The sequence below is a fragment of the Poromitra crassiceps genome, assembly GCF_964638095.1.
Source record: "Poromitra crassiceps genome assembly, chromosome: 14".
NCBI classification, from domain to species: domain Eukaryota; kingdom Metazoa; phylum Chordata; class Actinopteri; order Beryciformes; family Melamphaidae; genus Poromitra; species Poromitra crassiceps.
This window is the reverse complement of record NC_139633.1, coordinates 4,484,748-4,505,583: the sequence shown is the minus strand read 5'-3', so window position 1 is coordinate 4,505,583 and position 20,836 is coordinate 4,484,748. Positions and strand designations below refer to the sequence as shown.

The following is a 20,836-nucleotide window of genomic DNA, read 5'->3' as shown; positions in this document are numbered from 1 at the left end:
TAAGTGGTTGAACCATGCAAACAGCCAACTTCTTACCAATTTCTTTCTTTTCCTTTCTAGCGCTGAGATGTATTTGTTTGATTTGAAACCATGGACCATGATCAACGGTATTTTTTGTTTGACGTGATTCAAGAGTTAGTAGGGTTCATTTGTGCGGGCGAAGTGAAAATGAAATCACTGGATTCTTAAAAGGAAACTGGACTGGAGTCGAGTGCTTGTAGCATGAACCTTTAAAAGATAGGTGCCCTGAATGGCAGCAAATCCTTTGCACTTTAATGTTTACTGACATTTTTGTAAACTTAATATGGAGGAAGTCATTGCCAAATGCAGGTGTTGTCATTTGAATAATAAAAATAGCTCAAATAAAAGCTTCAGTGTACTGACTATTGGTTAGGGGTGTCACGATACACTCCGTTCACGATATGATACGATACACGATAGTGGGTTCACGATAACGATACGATATTTTAACAATATTTTTTTGCGATCGATTTGTAAGTTGAGGGGGCATCCTCCACGCTAATTTGAGTAATTTCACCATTTTCATCCTCCGTGTCTGTAACGTCCCTCGTCTGTTCAAACAAAGCAATGAAAAGGAGAGCGAGCATGCAATCAGATGCAGATCAGTGCCACCATGTTCAGCTTCTTTTTCTCACGATATGAGATTTCATCTCAACGATACATATTGTCACGTTTTGATATCGCGATATATTGTGGGACGATATATTGTGACATCCCTACTATTGGTAATATGCCATTTCAAGTGATTTTTGAGCTGTTCAGTACCAAAGATAAAGAGAGCATTGGATAAAAAATATATATACACATGATCAAGTTTGTAGACTTTTCATCCAATGTGTTTCTCCTGACTGGCTCGCATTACTATACATATTACTATATACATTACTATACACTGCATAGTACAACACTATTGCATTAGCAACTGTCTCCTGATTTGCATAGCACTCTGAAAAATGTAAATAATTGAAGGTTATTAACATTGGACGATCTGTCACAACGACTAATTGATCAAGTCATTATAAGTGTCTCGTGTGAAGAAGAAAACCCCCTAATCACCTTCTCATATCATTAATTCAGAAGATAAACTATTGTACCATTTTGTTGCTTGTCAAATGTTTACAAGTATCTAGAGAAGGTTTAATTGTTAACAATTATGGCTGCAATTAAGCAATCAGCAGCACAAGTGTGAACTTTAGGTATTAAGAAATGGGCAATGCGCAGTGCAAGAAGCTGAAGACTCATCTCATGATACGACACTGATTTTCAAGCAGGACTTTTGCTCTACAGTATATCGAGCCTGAATGGCAGAACTCATGAAATGTTGGTCTGAACCTTTACATCCTTTACATCAAAATACTAATTATAATCAATTAGCTATGAACCTGAAAATGGCATATTAATCCAAAGAAAATAATCCTGGAGTCTGCCAATATCATTTATTTCTGTCCTGTCTTGCCAAATTAATTTTCTATGGAGCAGTACTAGCCAGTATTACAGTACAACTGGTTATGGGTCATTACAACCTCTTCTCTCATTTGTGGGTATGAAACACAGACCAAACTAGGACGGGCCAATGGGGCCATATGAACTGAATCTAAATTGGAAAAACACATTTCCTACTGAGCCAAATCCACATCATCCCTTTTTAAAATGCTCATGTTTGCTTACCGGTTGTCTTCTGGGTTTGATTTTCCGACCGAGAAGCATGTGAATGCTGTCTGGCAGCTGACTTTGAAGTTCCTGATTTTGGAGCTTCCCACCAGCAACGCATCAGAACAGAAGACACGCAGACTTGAAATCAGACAAGCAGACTGATCACATGTTCTCATGAGATGTTGTGCAGATGGTTCACCAGCTCTGCAGAACTATCAAAACTATTCAATAATACTCTTTTTTAGTAGAAATAACATTCAAAAGTAAATGGAAACAATGGTAAAGGTTTAGCACAAACAATTTATTTATCATTAAAAAATACAGAATCAAAGATGTATTACATCTAAATACAAAGCACCTATTTCAAATGCACCAGACTAATTCAGATACATGTAAAGCTGGGCGGTTCACTTGCAGCTGATAAGCAGTTATTGTTTAATGTTTGGATTCGTTACATTGTGATTTTGACTTTGACTACAGCCAGCGATCACTTCTTCTTCAGAGCTTCAGTCATCTCTGGAACAACCTACAAATAGGGAAAAAAAAGCATTTTTCTTTTTCCATTCCATCAAACTTAACCCAACAAATACTTGGGCAGCCCCCTTGTCTGATTACATTGCTGTGTAAGGTGAGACCTGAGCGCACACGTAAGGCGATAACCTGGATCTGCAACCCTAAACTTATTACTATACCCATAACATCAATCTAGTGGACTAAAACACCCGTGCCTATCGCATGCCACGGAGCGAGTAAATAAATTATGGCCGACGGTCAAACAAATGATCGAAGCCACTAGGCTTTCAACACACACAATGGAGCCCTTCCGCATGTGGGTGGCAGACCTTGGCTGTGCCACGACCTGTCACTGCCACCCACCGTATCAATGTGTGAACTCAAGTGTGGAGGTGGCACGCGTCTAAACTGCAGCCCTCCCCAGCTCAACAGGCCATGTAAATGGAGAGATAGGAGGAAAACAATGCGAAAGCCAACACCAAGCACAACTGCATTTAGAAGGGGCTGTAGGTTAATTTAATGCTGCCGAATGCATTCATCTTATGGCTATAGCGGCGTGTGAAAGGTGGACCTAAATGATTCATATGGACCCAATTTGTCAATACGTATCATACAGAGACACTTTGAGTCATTGTTCAGCTTTGACAGTCGGGCACGCGGAGCAGAGCTGCAGGAGACGCGCTGAGAGGTAAGAGGGTAAATTGCTTTTGGGACGTCTCCAGTGAACCAGGAGGTGTCGTCCCTGACTGTCACGCTCCACACTGACAGGAAGCACTGTGAATTAACGGTGACCATTAGGCACTCGTCTTAATAATTGAAATGTTTTAATAACGGCTCAGAGGGAGTCACTTTAACTGCATTAACATTACATGATCATTGTTTTCATTCTCATTAACGGAGGAGGGTCTCGGAGATGACGCTACATCTTCTCTAAAGTACAATGCCATTACAACTTCCTCCCTCTCTTATAAAACAGGAAGTCTTAATAAAACTATTTTATTTCTAGTAATATAATCTGAGCTGTCATTGTTGAAAATCTTCCATCTCCATTACCAGCAGAAATGGCAGCAGAAGAAGCACTATATATATATATATATATATATATATATATATGGTATATATATATGGATTTACTCTGTTAGACTTTGCAGGCTGACTTTAAATTAGAAATTGTTAAAAGTTGTTTTATTCCACAAAAGCTTAACCGTAAAACAAACAAAAAAGATTCCTTAAGACAATTCCTTAAGAGAAGGGACCTGGCCGGCCATGCTAAGATATGTCACATATGAATTTCTCAGCCCTGTCTTTCTGTCAGGGCTGCCCAGATCAAAAGGAAATCAACACTGAAATTTTAAATGGCATCATAAATTAGAAATCCTCTGTATCATTCAGATTAAATCAAGATAGATAAGGGTAGAATCCACCACAGGCATTCTACTTAGTTGTGTGAGTTGGGTGCTATTTTTTGCCATATGTTTGTGCGACTTTTGTAAGCCGTCAACCTCCAACATTAGATTTTATTTGGGTTGTCGTGCTTTAGTTGGCGTGTTAGCAGTACGACTCTTACCCACCCAGAACAAAAGTTAGTGAGGGACATCACCGCTGACTACGACCTGCAGTAATAGTCATGAGGGTTGACTATTACTCAGGAACGCCTAATAGCATGTAAGTACTCAAAACTAGACCATAAGATATTTGCAAAGTGAACTATCATAAGTTAAGCTCACAGCTACTGTAGCTCATTTGAATTCTGCCTCCATGTCGGTAGCTGCTTCTCCACCTCACGCTCTCTCACCTTGAAAAGATCAGCCACCAAACCATAGTCGGCCACCTGGAAGATGGGAGCCTCTGGGTCCTTGTTAATGGCAACAATAGTCTGTAAAGAGACCCCATGATCATAAACATCAACTCTGATGCCAATAATAGAATATCACAGTTATTTTCTTTTTTAAATTACCAGACACTTACAGACATACAAACAAATGTTGATTTTCATAAAAAAAAAATGCATTCCTCATTTCAAACAAGGAGTCAGACCACAAGCTGTGCTGCTGCAGGCCGGTGAAGATAATCAAGAGTTAAGAATCCATTTTTAGGGAGACGGAAGAAATTATGAAACTTCCTTCTCACAAAGGGACAAACGCTTGGTGCCTCTTAAATCCACAGTTGCTGTGTTATCTGTCTACCAATGCAATAAATATGAGTTGGCATACGTATCCAGACAACAACCAGTCACTGTGATGCAAATGCAAATACAGGAAACTCTAGTATGTATGATCACGTTACCGTAGCTTGTATTATGTATGCAGCATTGCTTCCATGATGTTTTGAATTTTCCATATGACAATAGGCAATTCAAATCAACTCCACCTAAGTGGTTTCATCTTTGAATGCGATTTATTTTCAAGTGGGCGAAAGTGATTTTGAACACAGGTCTATGGCATCAACCAGCTGGGTATATGTTAAAATGGGTAAATCTCATAAAGAACAAACACATGGGGGACCGTGACTGCATTACTGGGGCACTCTGACAGATTCAGAACACGTCTCACACAGGAGAAGCAGGAGAAAAATACAAAATAAATTATACATCATTCTTTAAAAAGCTTCTCAGGTTCTCTTTTTGAAACATACTTCTTAAGTGCACGGGATCCAGAGGCAGGAGAGCTCGCTGGGTGGAAGAAATCCACTCCGGAGAGACTGTTGTCATGGCTACAGAAGAGTTTTTGTTTTTACATTTACATAAAACAGGTTTCCTCTGCTCACTTCTTCTTATCTCTCAGGATAAAAGTGGGTCAACTCCAGCGAAAACTGACCAAGCTCAATCCCGTCAATCCTCTCGAGATATAGTATTAATTATGAAATTAACTTGTGCTACATGCACATTAAATTAATGTATTTAATTTGCTAATTACTCTATCATGCACATTAATGGAAACTATGAACAAAAACAACTCTATTCTGCAGATTCTGATTCTTTAGAAGTTCCTTGCTAATTGCTGTGACTTTCAATCCCCCCACCCCCAAAGGTTTAGTCATTTATTTATTTATTTTTGTTGTTGCTATTTTAATATTCCATATGCTATAAGCCATCAGAAGAGGAACTACACTAGTTAGTCATGTGATAAACATGAGGATAGAACTGAGCTGGTCCTCTGGGGGCCAGGACACACAACATGACTCTGAGCTCCAAAGAATTGAATAAAATAATCTACACCAAAATTAACTTAGCACTCCATCGTGCGAGCACTAAATTCTATGTAGTTATGTTACGTATGCATGACTGGTTCCAGGGTGAATTAGCAAACAGTTTTGAGTAAAAAGCACAACTCTTCAGGGAAATAACTGTTAAAGATTCAACATTTCCCCAAATCATCCTGAAGCAACATGATTTGGCTCTGAAATGACAAACATAGTGACCACGCATGTCTTTTACACTGACTTAGCTACATGCATGAAAAGACATGTAAGTAACTGGCTCAGTAAAACACAATAATATGATTTACTTATTTAAAATCTAATCCTTAATAAATGCAAACAAACTGTGCCTATTTTCTCGTTCTAATACTGAATGAAACAAGGCTGATAGAGGACACAACTCTTGCCACAGTTTTGAACGGATTCTGAAAATATTAAGTTAAGTTAAGTTAAGTTATCCTTTATTTATCCCCTTGGGGAAATTCATCCTCTGCATTTGACCCATCCTCTACTAGGAACCTTCCTAGAACTAGGAGCAGTGGGCAGCCACTGTGCAGCGCCCAGGGACCAACTCCAGTTCTTTTGCCAGTACCTTGGTCAGGGGCACTGACAGGAGTATTAACCCTAACATACATGTCTTTCTTGATGGTGGGAGGAAACCGGAGCACCCGGAGAAAACCCACACGGACACGGGGAGAACATGCAAACTCCACACAGAAAGGACCTGGGACGGACCGGGGTTCGAACCCGGGACCTTCTTGCTGTGAGGCAACAGTGTTAACCACTGAGCCACCGTGCCGTCATTAAATATTTATTTATATTTCTAAGCAATGGCGTTGAGTTGTGTTTTGAGTTTGGAGACTTGAACATTTTCTTTTATGATTATTATGGAACATACATGATCAGTTAAAAGTTTGGACACACCACATTTGGCTTTATTTATTTTTTAGCTGCGACCAGCTGCAGCAGCTCTATAAGTCGCTTTGTCGGTTCACCACCCTTTAGCGGGCAGTTTTCACCCTATAGGTCAGGAGGCTGAAACTTGGCATGGAGGTTGAGAGAGAGAGAGAGAGAGAGAGAGAGAGAGAGAGAGAGAGAGAGAGGAGAGAGAGAGAGAGAGAGAGAGAGAGATTAGAGAGAGAGAGAGAGAGAGAGAGAGAGATTAGAGAGAGAGAGAGAGAGAGAGAGAGAGAGAGAGTGTGGGCGCAGCTCTTGCGAATTCGTGCTTGTTTTGACTATTTTCCACATTCCACACAGAGTAATACAAAAGACATCAAAACTATGAAACTACACAAATGAAATTATTCAGTGATCAAAAAAGGATTAGACAAATCAAAAGGACCTTATATTTGAGATTCTTTAAAGTAAGCGCCCTTTGCTTTGATGGAAAGACAAAGGCTTTGGAAAGATATTCACACACATCAACCTCACTATTTATATTTGGTGACTAATTTTAAGCATTTCAGTGTAAGGCTTTAGATCCAAATGGCTTTAAGACAATGAGAAACAGGTGTGTCTTGTTACCTTACTGTCTTTCATTCCAGCCAGATGCTGAATTGCTCCTGAGATGCCAACTGCAATGTAGAGCTCCTGGATTTAAAACAAAGATATAGAAATAATATCAAAAAGCATTGAGTCACTATTTTAGACAGTAGTAGTAAGACATCGTAGTAAACAACGACGACAAATATATTAAGGAATGAGTATTGGCCAATTGAGAGACATTAATTCCTTAACTTTAGTTCACTCAGACTGATCCTGAGACATTTCTTGAAGTGAACAGTATGCTTGCTAACAGGTAGGGGTGGGTCGATACATCACACTGTTGTATCGCACAAATGCCAAGTATTGCGATACTTTATCATATAACATATCATATAAATAAAATCAAGTGCATGCAACATTTATGACAGGTTTTATGACAGTGTTGGTCAGTCTGTCTGCTTGACAACCCCATTTTGCTGCAATAAAAAAGATTGAAGTGAGATGAACAGACTGGAAACATGATCTCATTAGTCATTAGATGAAACACGTTGATCACGTTTTTTCCTTTGAGGACATCATTTGCAGTTGAAAAAAGGTAATAAATTGCAATATATCGCAATATCACAATACTCAATATATCGCAATACTACTAGCATATCACAAATATCGCAATACTATTGTATCGTGGCTTAAGTATCATGATAATATCGTATGGTGATTCCCAGCCCTACCAACAGGTGGAACTTATTCGATCTGAAACAGCTAAAGAAAAGGAGAGACAACAGAGAGATTTGGTGCCTCATACAAATTCGCCGTTGAGCAGAGAGCTGTGAGGTTTCTTATGTCCCTACAGTCAGAATATAAAGGAAATGAAATCACAGATCTACTGTAACTTCTCCATGGATTTACCTACACATCAAGTGTATTGTATGCCAGTCACTGGCACATCATCACCCTTCCTCTGCCCTCACCTGACGCCATTCATATTGTCATTCCTTCCCTTGCAACTAAAACAAGAAAACAGATTCACTTGATACGCAGATGAAGGATTTAACGCAGAACTGCTCAGACTGAGGAAGCCAGAACTGTGATTCATTTTTTCCCCTCCATGTATTCAATAATCGGAGAGCAGAAACTGCATCTAAAATGTGTCTGTAGACTTCAGCTAACCCTAACGTGTGTGATGGTCCTCTTCTCTGTTCCCTGTCCCTGGCTCCTGGGGTAGCTGGGGTGTGGCTGAGGGAGTTGTCTGATGGGGCAGTAGTAGTGGTGGTGGGTGGGTGGGATGTGGTCAGCTAGCTCAGGAGGTCTGGTAGCAGGTCTATCCTCTGCAGGACGTCCTCAGGCATACATAACACAGGATTCACTGGCTTTATGTTCCTCAGAGACCTGCCACTCCAAACAGAGTGTGGAAAGGATCCACCATGTCTCCCGGTCTGTCTGAGAAACCTCCCGTCTCCTCGTCCTGGCAGGCCAGGATGAAGGAGCGCAGCTTGGCCTTATCGATCCAGTGGATCCTGCCGATGATCTGATGATCTTCAGTGAGGCCAACACCCACCAGGAGTAACACACATCGGGGAGCTTCTCTGGTTGGCCGTTGAGCCCGCTGGACGGCAGCTGCCTCTCAGCAGTAAATCTGGCCAGCATGAGACTCGCAGCCAAACCCTCCATCAAAATTCATACAGGACAAGACAAACTCTACCACTTTGTCAACATTCATGTCCATCTTGCCCAGTAACGCAAGAGTAGCAAGCACACAGAAGGAAAACCTTGTGCCTATTTCTCCCCATTTGTCCCCTGCGAACGAGACGTCTTCCTGCTGTAGTGCTTTGACATATTCCACCATCTTGTCCACATGGATCACATGGACACTGTCATACAAGCACAGAGTCTGCACGGCGCTGAGCGTGGAGAGCAGGTGGGGGTCATGTCCCATGCTGGCGCTGATGCCTCCACACTCGTGTTGACAGGCCTTGATGAAGTCTGTGATCTCCTGCCGGTTCATCCTGGGCAGCTGGTCCATCAGGTCCATCACCGTCAGCCCCCGCCAGTAGATCCCACTCATCCTCAGGTACTCTGACAGCGTCTGCTCGTAGTCATCCTTCGTCCGCATGTTTGCCCAACGGGAGAGAGTTAGGAGCGTCAGAGTCAATGATAACATCTTTCACTTGGGTCTCCATTCTGCAATTTTTCACGTGGCACCATCAGTGATTTATGACATCCTCAATGACAATGACATCACTAGTGATGTCATAATGATGTCATAATGTGGGGAGCGTATCCTTTACAGTTTAGTTTAAGTTTAAGTTAAGTTTAAATTATCCTATATTTATCCCCATGGGGAAATGAATCCTCTGCATTTGACCCATCCTCTACTAGGAACCTTCCTAGAACTAGGAGCAGTGGGGCAGCCGCAGTGCCAGTGGCCGATTTGTTCAACTGAAGGAGGGGATGGTGGGCAGGTAAACTGCTCTTCTCTGTTCTAATAATCTATAGCTAATGTGTGAAGCTGAATTCATCACCTTTTCTATCCAATGAAAAAGATCCTAACTGTTGCACCCCTGATTTGCACCACAACCCTGCCAAGCTGTCCACAGTGTGTGTCTGTGGGCAGCAGGCCTCACTCACACTGGGACCACCCTGCTGGACCAGGGGCTCTCGGCTGGGTTTGACTGGGTCCCCCCCGCCCCGGCCCTGTCCCAGCTCCGCCCCGGCCCCTGGAGCTCTCGGCTGGGTTTGACTGGGTCCCCCCCGTCCCGGCCCTGTCCCGGGCGGAGCTCAGGGTGTCTGCCAGCGTGTGCTGGGGCCCTGCAACATTTCCATCTGGCCTCTGGGGAGTCGCACATCAATTGCTCTCAGCTAAATGCACTCGCATATGAATATTTCAGTACAATTTAATGTTTCAGCTACAGCCCCAGAGGAGCAGAGCATCAATTTGTGAACAACGTTCTCCCGGAGTTAAAAGCCAGGCCGGATAATACAGAATGAAAGGCTCTGTCGATCTAGGGGCCTTTTTTTTCACTTGAGAGACAGAAAAAAATAGAAAAGCACTCGCCTTTGCCTTTAGTAGCCAGCTGCATACAAACAGCTTTAGAAAGTTTTCCTCTACAAACTAGGTGGCTAAGGCTAAGGCTAAGGCTAAGGTTAAGGCTAAGGCTAACGCAGCCTTCTGTAAGATGCGGGGAAAAGAGGAAGCAGAATGACCAGTGGATTTGCCAAGCTCGGTCAGTTTTCCCAGAGCGCGCTCAGCTCACACACAGCTGGTGGAGGGAGTAGGCCAGGGAGTCATGCACCTGCTGGCCTGTTAATAAAATACCCCAAAGTGCTGCTGAGACGTCTTCCTTCACACAGCACAACTCACCTCGGGTGTGAGAACATGAATCTTTACAAACAAACAAACAGATTGTCACACAGCTGACTTCATCAGACAGTCTGTATGCAGGATATTAAATATTAGAGCATGGAAGAAACCACAAACGCCTGTACTGTTGAATACCCTATAGTGTCTTGTGTTCCATGAAATAAACACCACGAGAAGCTATACATCAAAGCAATTGTTTCTATTCATTAATAATAATAATAATAATAATATTATTAATAATAAACATTTGATCGCTCATGAAAAGACCTGCTACAAAGAGCTTTATGAATGAAACCGCTATAACGGGTATCATATGGGCGATGTTTCCACATCACTAAAACACAAAACTTAAAGTATCCCTTTGCTGATTTTCAACCGGGTGACGTGAAATGTGTGAAACACGCCCCCTGGAGGAGCTTCTGCCGGCAAAATAAAGAGTTCTCAGTGACCCCTCGCGGCCGAAAATTACATACGTTTAAGCTTTTTTCTTTTTAAAGATTTTTTTCTTCCTGAAACCAGGTTGCAAAAATTTTAAATATTGCACAGCTTATAGAGAATTTTTTTTTCTTCTTTTTTCCAATTTTGTATGCAACCAAGAAGTCCTTAAATTAATCAAAATAATTAATAAATAATAAATATGATTCTGAAATTAAAGGACCGCTATAATCGCACTATACATATTTTTCATTTTCAGTTCTCTCTCTATCTGTCTTCAATGGACAATGGACAAAGTTCTTGATGAAGCAGCAGTTTCAGTGTGTACAGTAATAAGCAATAAGACAGTGTGACGCTATACGTTGTGACTCTATATCCTCATTAAAGTGACACGCTCTCGTGTTAAAGCACTAATAAGCAACAGGAATGCTGCTCTGTGCTGACGAGAGCAGCTGACAATAAAATACAAAATGTGCATTTGTAAAATAAAACAGGCCACTGACAGTTACACTAATATGGTAATAATGGCACAGGTTCTTCAGCCCAACAATGCAGAAATGCCCTGAGGCGGCAATCAAAAATTAATCCTAATTATCATGTGACTACTGCATTAACTCGGAAGAAATGATGAATTATGAAACACCAACATGGTTCCCCTCTCAGAGTAGCCTAGCTTGCATGAGGATGTGATTTGATTTTACACCCCACCCCCCGATGGGGCGTTTTGAAGGCCTGTCACAAAAGAAAGTATTTAGCATAGACCTAGGCATAGCATCACTGCTACAGCATTAAAATGCAATATATAGAAATGTGCTAAAAGTATTACCATATTTGAGCATTTTTTCCTTTTAAGTCATCACTAATAGTTTGTGAAGAAATCTGTTTATGAGTTTTGCCATCTTATACCCGGAGTGCTTGTATTAATTACACTTTTGGCAGAGTTGCCTGCTCACTAATGGTTCTGCTAAATCATTTAGGACTTTAAACCAGCCATTAACTGTATTTGAGTAGGTTAAAATGCTGCTTAAGTGTGTTATGATGACAGCTGGGATATCTGTAGCAAGCCAAAACGCCTTATCAATGTATTTATATTCATGCTTTTTTGTATACAGTTAACTTATTCCAATTGAAATAACGACACTGTGGGTTATAGACTATTTGGTATAATCTGTGATTTTGTTAGAACTGTTTTGAATAACCCTGACCTGTCTGCACTCAAGCCCCTTGCTATTTAGGAGTTTCTCATCCACACGCCACACAATTAATAACATACAGGTGTGTTGTTGCAGTGCTCTGTAATGTGTCGTCGGTAACGTTAAATTAAAGTCCCGCCTCCTACATCGACCATCCAATCATGAATCCCGGACGGTACCTGTCCTGAATAACCATTGGATGGGCTTGGGTCCATATATGCTTGGGACCCAATGAAGAGTGACGACAACTGTGAGGCTGGATACCAACCAGGCTAGGGAATGAGTGCAATGAGTTGACAACTCAGTCTGATATCAGGCTAAGTTAGTAAATATAAAATTCTAGAACAAAATTTACAGCACAATGTTCAAATCAAAAGTGTGAAAAGTTAGTGGGACTTTGACGTTATTAAAATGCAGAATTCTTGGGTCACCCTGAGCGTGAAGGTTTGTGTGATTCATGACTTACAGGCGCGACGATCTTCCCGGTCTGGCCCACCTGCATGTCATTGGGGACGAAGCCAGCGTCTACAGCCGCTCGGGACGCGCCCACTGCGTTTAGAACACAGAGGGAGATATGAATAACTCTGCCAGACACACACACACACACACACACACACACACACACACACACACACACACACACACACACACACACACACACACACACACACACACACACACACACACACACACACACACACACACACACACACACACACACACACACACACACACACACACACACACACACACACAGAAGGAATTGGAGTCAAATCGTTACAGCATACCTGCAGCATTCAGTAGATCAGCCAGGTCATAAAGCAGCTTGAAGTTCTCGCCGCTCTTCAGGCCTCGTCCTACATGGATCAAACACAAAAAGATGAAAATTGCACCCGTGACACTGTGGTTCCACGCTTTGCATACAAATACCCTCCAAGTGGCACATGACATCTTTCTGACATTATGATTGCATGATTCATGGCAACAGGCCTGGACTGGCCACAGAGGAACCCGTACAAAAGTTGCGTAATGAAGAAACTCAGTGCCAACCTGCTGCAAGTGTGTCGCAAACTGAGCTGAAAACAAATGTTGGCCGTGCAACATAGAAAGCAGGTTTTCACAGTCATCAAATAAAATAAAACTAAGACAAAAGATGATTCAAAGCATTATGCACATGATGAAGCTGATGCTGTCTGATAAAGAGCACGATGGCTCAAAATGTGGATGGAATCTTTTGTTTTTAATGGAAAGCACATTGTGTTGCCTTGTGTATCAAATGTGCTCAATAACTCAACTTGACTGTGAAGTACTTGGATGTGCCTTTGATTTTTCTATTTTTTTTATTTTAAGAATAAAGAGAAACACCAGATTCCTAATGGTCTCCGTGCCTTTGGTAAATTATATCATGAGTTCTGAACGGGTTTCGTGAAACTTGTGCAGCACATCAAATACTATGAAAAGTTTTCATTTCAGAAAACAAGAGAAAAGGGAAAAAAAGACCAAACACTGAATTGAAAGCGTTTTGGTGAAGCCGTCACCTCCGGACACCACCACTTTGGCGCTGGTGAGCTCCGGCCTGTCGTTCTTGCTCAGGTTCTGCTCGAGCCACTGGGAGAGCCCCGCAGGCGGAGGCGGGGAAACTATGAAAAGAAAATATAGATATCGGCTATATATTGTGTAGAGAGAGGCTTTCAATGATACCTGGTTCTGAATGGCACAGTTATTAGACAATAACAATAACACATTCTAACTGTGACTCAGCTGATGCTTTTATTGGCAACAACAGGTATATCATTCATGAGTAGTAAAGAGATAAGCCGATGCAAATATAAACTGCACTTGAGAACACCTTCATTATGGATAAGAGTCATTGAAATTTAAAGGGATTACCATTTACCAAACATTTCAATGCAAATGGTTACAAATTCTCTGCCACATATTACACCGCTGTACAACTTTAAAAAGATTCAGAGTATGTTGTATTTCTCTACTCATAAAGAAAAGGTAAGATTGCATTATTTAAAATAGAGTTCAGATAATAAGGTCCGTACGCTGTTCAGTAGCAGCACTTCCTCCTTCCATAGGTGCAGCTTCAAATGCTGTCCCCCTCACGGTGAACACCGTCACCTTCTCACTGGACTTCACCGTGCACACAGCATTCCCTGTGGTGGAGCATATAAATATATTTATACAACAGGTAGTTCCGGCCGAGCAATTTGATTGGACAAGAGGGATCCTACGAGTGCCTATATTTCACGATAATGCACTGGCGCTTCACTGTGTGTAGATCACTCCGCTTCACAGCTGCCCTAATCAACAAAACGCTTCACAGCTGTAGAGTAGACAGTAGTAAAGTAGACAGCCTGCAGTTAATTAGGCTGATTAGGCTACATTTTCAGCAAAGCAGAAAGCTGAGGGGACTATTTTTGTTGGCGGAGGAATAAATACAGAAATCATCTATTTTCTCAGCTTTTTGTCATTTTTTTAATCAGCTTTGTTTAATAGAACTGTTGTATAAAAGCAATATCACACTCGAGGTCGTGCATTGTTGTCTAATATTGGCACTGCTGTGATTATCTACGGCACTCGGCCTGCGGCCTCGTGCCTGTGACCGAATCACAGCAGTGCCAATATTAGCCAACAATGCACTCCCTCTCGTGTGATATTGCTTAAGTATAGCATAATAATCTATTTCCTTGAGCTTAATTGCAGTAGGCCAGTATACTGCTTATAACAGAGCCACTCTGCTGGATGTATACATTTAATCTGTCCACATGGGTAGGACTGTGTGTGTTAGGAATGTGTGTGTTAGGACTGTGTGTGTTAGGACTGTGTGTGTTAGGACTGTGTGTGTGTTAGGACTGTGTGTGTGTGTTAGGACTGTGTGTGTTAGGAATGTGTGTGTTAGGGACTGTGTGTGTTTTAATGTGTGTTTTAACGTTCCAACAGACATAAACAAACTGGCACAACGTCAACCGAATGGAGCTGGGGGAGTTCCAAGGAATGGCAACTGACTTATAGGTCTGACAATACAGTCAAAGAGCTATAGAACTCTAAAAACATTCAAGAGAAAAAACGAGTCGCTGTGAAAAGTTCAGTAATGCAATCCAGGAAAGCTTCCCCCCAATGAATTCCAAACCAGAACATTTGGCTCTTGCCAAAGTGTAAGTGGATGATTTCAGTCGGAGATATATATTTCATGAGGTTAATGGGCCCCATCAAATTGTGATTAGAGATTCTTCTGGGAGGCTTTTATGCTGGAGTGACAGCGAGGATGACTGGGCTAGATGTGCTCGTCATTAACAGGTCACAAACAATAACGCTGCATGTGCCATTTTCACCGCATATTGAATATGGAAAGCCGCCTGCCTTTAACCCTTGACCTTCGGCATTAGCCGGGCGGCGCGCTAAGTGACCGTGAATTAGCCTACCGTATAGCCAATCATTTATTCTGCCTCACACAGGCGATGCATTGTGGGTAATACTATCTACAGAGCCAGGGTTCATAAATTAGCAACAGCATCATAAACCAGAATTTGGCAAAAGCTTTAATGGATGATTAAATGCATCGTAACTAAAGCATGCGTATACTGACAGTTGAAAAACACAATGAGAATAAATGGTAGACTACTATTTTATAACCTATTATTTTATTAGCGAACGGTTGTGGAGAATGTTGAGTTCTAATCCGTTTTGGGGGCAGAGGTAAAGATAAAGAAGCAACTTTGTGACTATGGAACGTTGCTGGACGGCGTCTGGAAACTTTGACATGTAAAAGTGAACAAGCCGCGCGGGGCTCTGCTCTTTTCCTGCAGCCTCCATTACAAAAAGCTCTTGAGCAAGGAGCTTAAGCCCCCAACTGGTTTGATGAAGCGCTCCGGTTGCCAACGGTGCAAATACTGCACTGCTGTGTGTAACTCTACTTCCCCCCTGTAACTAACCCCTCCCCTTTACTGCACTGATGCGTCCAACGACTTCCCCCTGTAACTAACCCCTCCCCTTTACATTTGTGTTATTGTTTACTCCGCTGCCTGAGTTTGTCAAAACAAGATGCCTCACCAGCATAAATGGTCCTGACGAAGGTGTCCGGGGACTTGACCTCGGTGATGTCTGAGATCGTAGCCACATCCAGCTTGGCAGACACTCTGGGAAGGAGGTTCTGCAAAGGGAACCACAGGATTTGGTTCACATTTTCAGGCTTACAAAAGCCGCGTCTCCCTGGAGGCATCACGTGAGACTATAAAAGCAGGTAGAGTAATGGCTGTAATAAGCCCTCTGAGGATGGAGCGGAAAGGTTATGGGGACAGTGCGTATTTACAAATGGGACCATTAGGCCTGGTTTTGGAAAAGTAGCGCAACAAATTTCCAGTACATTTGAGCAACTTTTATACGAGGCATTTGCACAGAACCACTCTCACTGGAAAACAACCGAATCCTACGCTTAATGGAACTAATGCAGGTGACGCAGCGACGTTGAATCAACCACATGGCGTTTATATGATGGCTCAGTGTTCAGTGTAAAGCTGAGGCCCGAAACCAAGATCAGCCAGCCTCAGTCAATATGAGCTAGATTACAATACATAAGATATTGTTTAATGCATCCTAATTCAATTGAAATACCATTAGATCTGCGAGTTGACAGTTCTATTGTACAATGACAGATTACAAGGGGGATAATTGAGGTCAGTACTACACTTACTGAAGATCTGAAGGGGGGAAAAACCTTTCAGACGCATTAGAACATTAAGACACAATCTTTTAAAAATGCACAATCAGATATGCTTAGACGGTCAATAAAATACAGTATTGTATTTTTCATGCATGCCTGATCACTTTACAATATAAACGTATTAAGATAACAGAGAATCTTCAGGATTCTTCCTGTATTTCCTACTCTGTGTCAATGATCATGAGGATTGTGTAAAAAACAAACTTGTTTTTGACCATTTATGACAATTACGACAGTGGATTTCTGTAATCCACAATGTTATTGATTTCTCCTTCAAAGGCAACTGCATCATCTACCAGCAGCTAAGCTTGACAATATGCACGTGTCCACAATTTATTGATGACGAGATCTAAATTTTTCAGGCATGAAAACTGTGAATTTGTGACATATTTGGGAAAAGAAACTTCCTGAAAAAGTAATGACTTTTTGCTGCCACATCTTGGAGAAGTACATGCTCATCTTCGAAAGCTTCATCAGCTACTCTAAGATAAAGATGATTTTTAAATGCCTACACGGTCACGCTCCTTCCTCTTTTAATGATTTTGTTGTAAGACACCAGTAGACCTCTGTTGGTACTATACATTTGTATGTATGTATTTGTGGATGTACTTTTATGTTTTGTATTTCTGGATGTATTTTTTGGTATGAATTTGTGGGTGTATTTTAATGTATAAGCCTCCTGTGGACAGGTGTTGTAAATTAGCACTCCGCTACAAACACTTAACACAATGCATTCTGGTCCTTGTGCATTCTGTATTCTGTATGTCATAATTCTAATGCTTCTGTGATGTTCATATCAAATAAAATAATAAACTTAAACGTATTGCAGAATACATGTGGCCTAACTCACCTTTCCAAACGCAGAGGCTCCTGCACAGATGTGTGTGAAGTTAAACTGACTCTGAGTAGCCAGAATCAGTGGAGTTAGTTCCTCTGTGGACCAAGGACAGGTTAGGCTTTTTACAGGGCAGTGAGATATTCAGTATTTACTGTATATCAATGACCAAATAATATAATATGACAACAGGCATAACAACAGAAATCCTTTACTCGTAATATGTAATATAATATTATAAGTATAATAAAGAGATAAAAATAGAAAGATAAATCAAATAGAAAAATAAAATCTATCATGTTCCTGGGATTACCTGGTAGAAGGCCTTCGTATGACTCATGCTGAGCCACTAGTATCTTTTTCACCCCTTTGACCTTACTGACCTGTTCAGCCACCTGTCCAGAAGAAAAGAAAGAAGCATTTCCTGCTGTTTTCTAAATGCCTGCCAGTGTTTTTCCCCCTAGAAACATTTTCAGGCCTGGAGGGATTTCGAAATGTCCCCCGACCGCAATGGTGGGGGCCGTCGCTGGCGACGCTAAACTTTTAACCTAACCTGTTCACATCTATGTTGGCAATGGCATCCCAAGTATCATCATACTATTATGGGATGCGATGCGAACAGTTGTATTATGGGATGTACGTTTCCCAGGCAACGACACACGTTGACACATTTTGGAACAGCGCCGCACGCTGGCACGATGCTCCTAAAAGCAAAATGCTTATTGTTTTGAATGATTTGGCATCTTCTATTACTGTCAACACTCAACAGTCAACACCAGTATTGTTGTATTGTAAAAATATGCCATAAAGGTTTATTGAAATTTTGGGGAGAGTAGGGGGGGGGGGGAGAAATTGTGGTCGGCTGAATTGTCTGGCAGGTCTGTTCTCTTTCTCTTTTTGGGGGGGAATAATGGATTCCAGTTCACATCAAGCAGTATCTCTGCCAGCTGTTTTTGATGCCATTAGAAAGACAGTCGAAGATACAGGAGTCCAGAGCGACAGACAGGACACATGGAATAGGCTATGCAGTCAATGAGTCTTTGAAAATAAGCAGTGACCTTGTACTAATGTGAACCTATGTTGGCAAAGACATGCGAGTACAATCATACCAAAATGACTGGTGAACGTTAAACACTCAAAACAAGCTGGTGTGCTCAGTGTACGTCGATTGTGATTTACAAGCTGGTGTGCTCAGTGTACGTCGATTGTGATTTTCTTTCACTACCTCGCTGCCAAACAAGTGTGCACTGACTGAATCCACAAAAGTGACCCTTTTTTGTCAAGTATAGTATATTATACTATGACTGTTGCCAGGCACCACGCCCACATTATTTCTGATGTCATCAGTAAACAATGTCTGCACCCTGGTGTCCCTGTTCTGTGTTCTCAGTCTTCGTCTGAACCCTGTTAAAGTACTGCAGGCCTACCTTGGCGCAGTTGGTGCCGGCGATCAGGCACGACACGTCTCCCCCCACCTGGCCGGCAGCAGTGATGGCATTCAGTGTGATGGGTGTCAGCGTGTCATTATTGTGCTCTGCCACGACCAGGGTGCTCTGGAACCTCTGGAGGAGGCTGGCCTGCCAAACAGGAACAACACGCACGGGTGGCTTATAGGAGCAGACATGAGGCCAGTAGAACACATTTAGGAGCCAAGGAAAGGACACGATCCCACTGATTCAGGGACCTGAGAACAGACAGTGTAGCCCGATTTAACTTTCAGTCCTATCCTAGGGCAGTTTGGCATAAGCGCCAACAACCGACTACTTTGTGTACTTTGGCTATGATAGTGGAAACTGGTTGAGTCAAGAATATAGTGGAAATAGTCCTCGTTGTTTCAAAGTCCAAAAATGCACACTAACGTCAGACATCACAGCAGGAATACTTGTACTAAGCGGTCCTGTCCTCACACAGGTTTGGTTATAGCTTGATCAGGCATTGACTTTACAGTAATAGCTAACGTTAGCTGGCTAGTTATTTGGCCTGAGCCAAAGCAGGTGATCAAAACCTTTTCCCAGAACATGCAGCTGTCTGTGAATGCCTGATGCCCTTAGATACACATAGAGGATTATTACACACGAAGCAGACAGCTGATTAGTGAAGAGGCGTTTCATTTAATGTAGCAGTAAAAGTGGATGTCAGACAGTACAGAGTGGAGTCGTTCAAAACTTAAAATATTCGTTTTGCAGACAGGGGGCGGGCCAACTCCCCGTGTCTGGAATGCAGGCATGTTTGTTTACATTTTTCGAGGCCAGAGTTCATGAGATAATTTGCTGAGTCAATGTCTGGTGTGTTGTGTTCATTTTTAACCATCCCTCTCTTGTCTGTATAGTGAGCTCTCCAAAGCGTATCCCACCAACCAAGTTGAGGTGGCAATTAATAGAGTAACTAGTAACTATCTAACGTTAGCTGAAGGGTGTTTGTGTGTACGCCTTTGAGGACATAACACCACCAGTGTCCTGATCTGACCTCTGCTGCAGCCAAGCAGACAGCGAACTCGTGCTAATAAAATAATCATATTGACGCACACGACCGTGAATTACCGTTAAACCTACAGCCGATTTACTTACCAACTTGCCCACGCCCCTCCTGTTCACTGCAGATGTGTACATGGCTAAAGATTGTCCAGCTCCTGGCTGAGCTAGGATGCACGTTAGCTGTCACCACAGCAAACCCGTCAAGTCACCGGCGTGTGTTACCAGCCACGGCAACAGAACATCCGGTGTGTTTTTCAAAATGAGAGCCGATAAAATAAAATAAAATAAAATAAAATAAAATAAAATAAAATAAAATAAAATAAAATAAAATAAAATAAAATAAAATAAAATAAAATAAAATAAAATAAAATAAAATAAAATAAAATAAAATAAAATAAAAGCCATTCTCTTTCGGTTATGGTGTGCTGCTTCAGGTGATTAAAACGGTTTATAATAGACAAAGAGAAGGGATAAAATATCAATGCGCACAGGGATGTTACTTTTACCATCTTTGACCCAGTCTATTTTCAATTTTGTTGAATTCAGGTAAATTAAAAGGTTATACAATAGGACTGAATAAGCCTATTTTGGTGATCCCTTGAATTTCCATGCTAACTGACTTCTGACCTTGGTGAAGTAATAACTATCAATGCTATGCTAATAACAAAAATAAGACTGATAGATAGTCACTTCACTCTATGGTCCATTCTATTTGCTGTACTAGGGGGATGGATGATTGATAGAAGGATGGATCATGATGGATGTATGATGGATAGATGGAGGCAGCATGTCCATGCTGCAGATGCTGACCAGATTCCAACGCACTTATTCCAACAAAATTAAAGGTCCCATCCATTCGTCCCATCTTATTAATGTTTCGTGAATTTATTTTCAAATGTACAATATTTCAGGATAAGAGAGTAATGACCGTCTTGGTCA

General features: G+C 41.6%; 1 protein-coding gene and 1 pseudogene across 2 annotated transcripts; both read right to left on the bottom strand.

Annotated features, from left to right (window-relative positions):
- Window positions 1–1,954: 1,954 nt before the first annotated feature.
- Window positions 1,955–20,112, bottom strand: LOC310789545 (electron transfer flavoprotein subunit alpha, mitochondrial-like). Its single transcript, XM_083651182.1, has 12 exons — window positions 19,991–20,112; window positions 18,851–19,000; window positions 17,737–17,818; window positions 17,439–17,521; window positions 15,919–16,018; window positions 13,911–14,021; window positions 13,398–13,499; window positions 12,648–12,716; window positions 12,326–12,408; window positions 6,910–6,975; window positions 3,983–4,063; window positions 1,955–2,200 (listed from the first exon to the last, which is right to left on the bottom strand). Exons 1-12 carry the CDS (start codon window positions 20,030–20,032, stop codon window positions 2,162–2,164), a joined length of 1,008 nt encoding a protein of 335 aa, XP_083507308.1. The 5' UTR covers window positions 20,033–20,112; the 3' UTR covers window positions 1,955–2,161.
- Window positions 8,166–9,050, bottom strand: LOC310789547 (geranylgeranyl transferase type-2 subunit beta pseudogene; annotated as a pseudogene). Its single transcript has one exon. The product of its transcript is annotated as a geranylgeranyl transferase type-2 subunit beta pseudogene (transcript).
- Window positions 20,113–20,836: the final 724 nt, after the last annotated feature.

Coding starts and splice junctions, on each gene's coding strand:
- LOC310789545 (XM_083651182.1), bottom strand. CDS start 20,032: ATGTACACATCTGCAGTGAACAGGAGGGGCGTGGGCAAGTTG. Junction 16,019..17,438: donor GAGCCTCTGCGTTTGGAAAG/GTGAGTTAGGCC, acceptor TTCCCTTTGCAG/AACCTCCTTCCCAGAGTGTC. Junction 6,976..12,325: donor CCGGGAAGATCGTCGCGCCT/GTAAGTCATGAA, acceptor TTTTAAATCCAG/GAGCTCTACATTGCAGTTGG.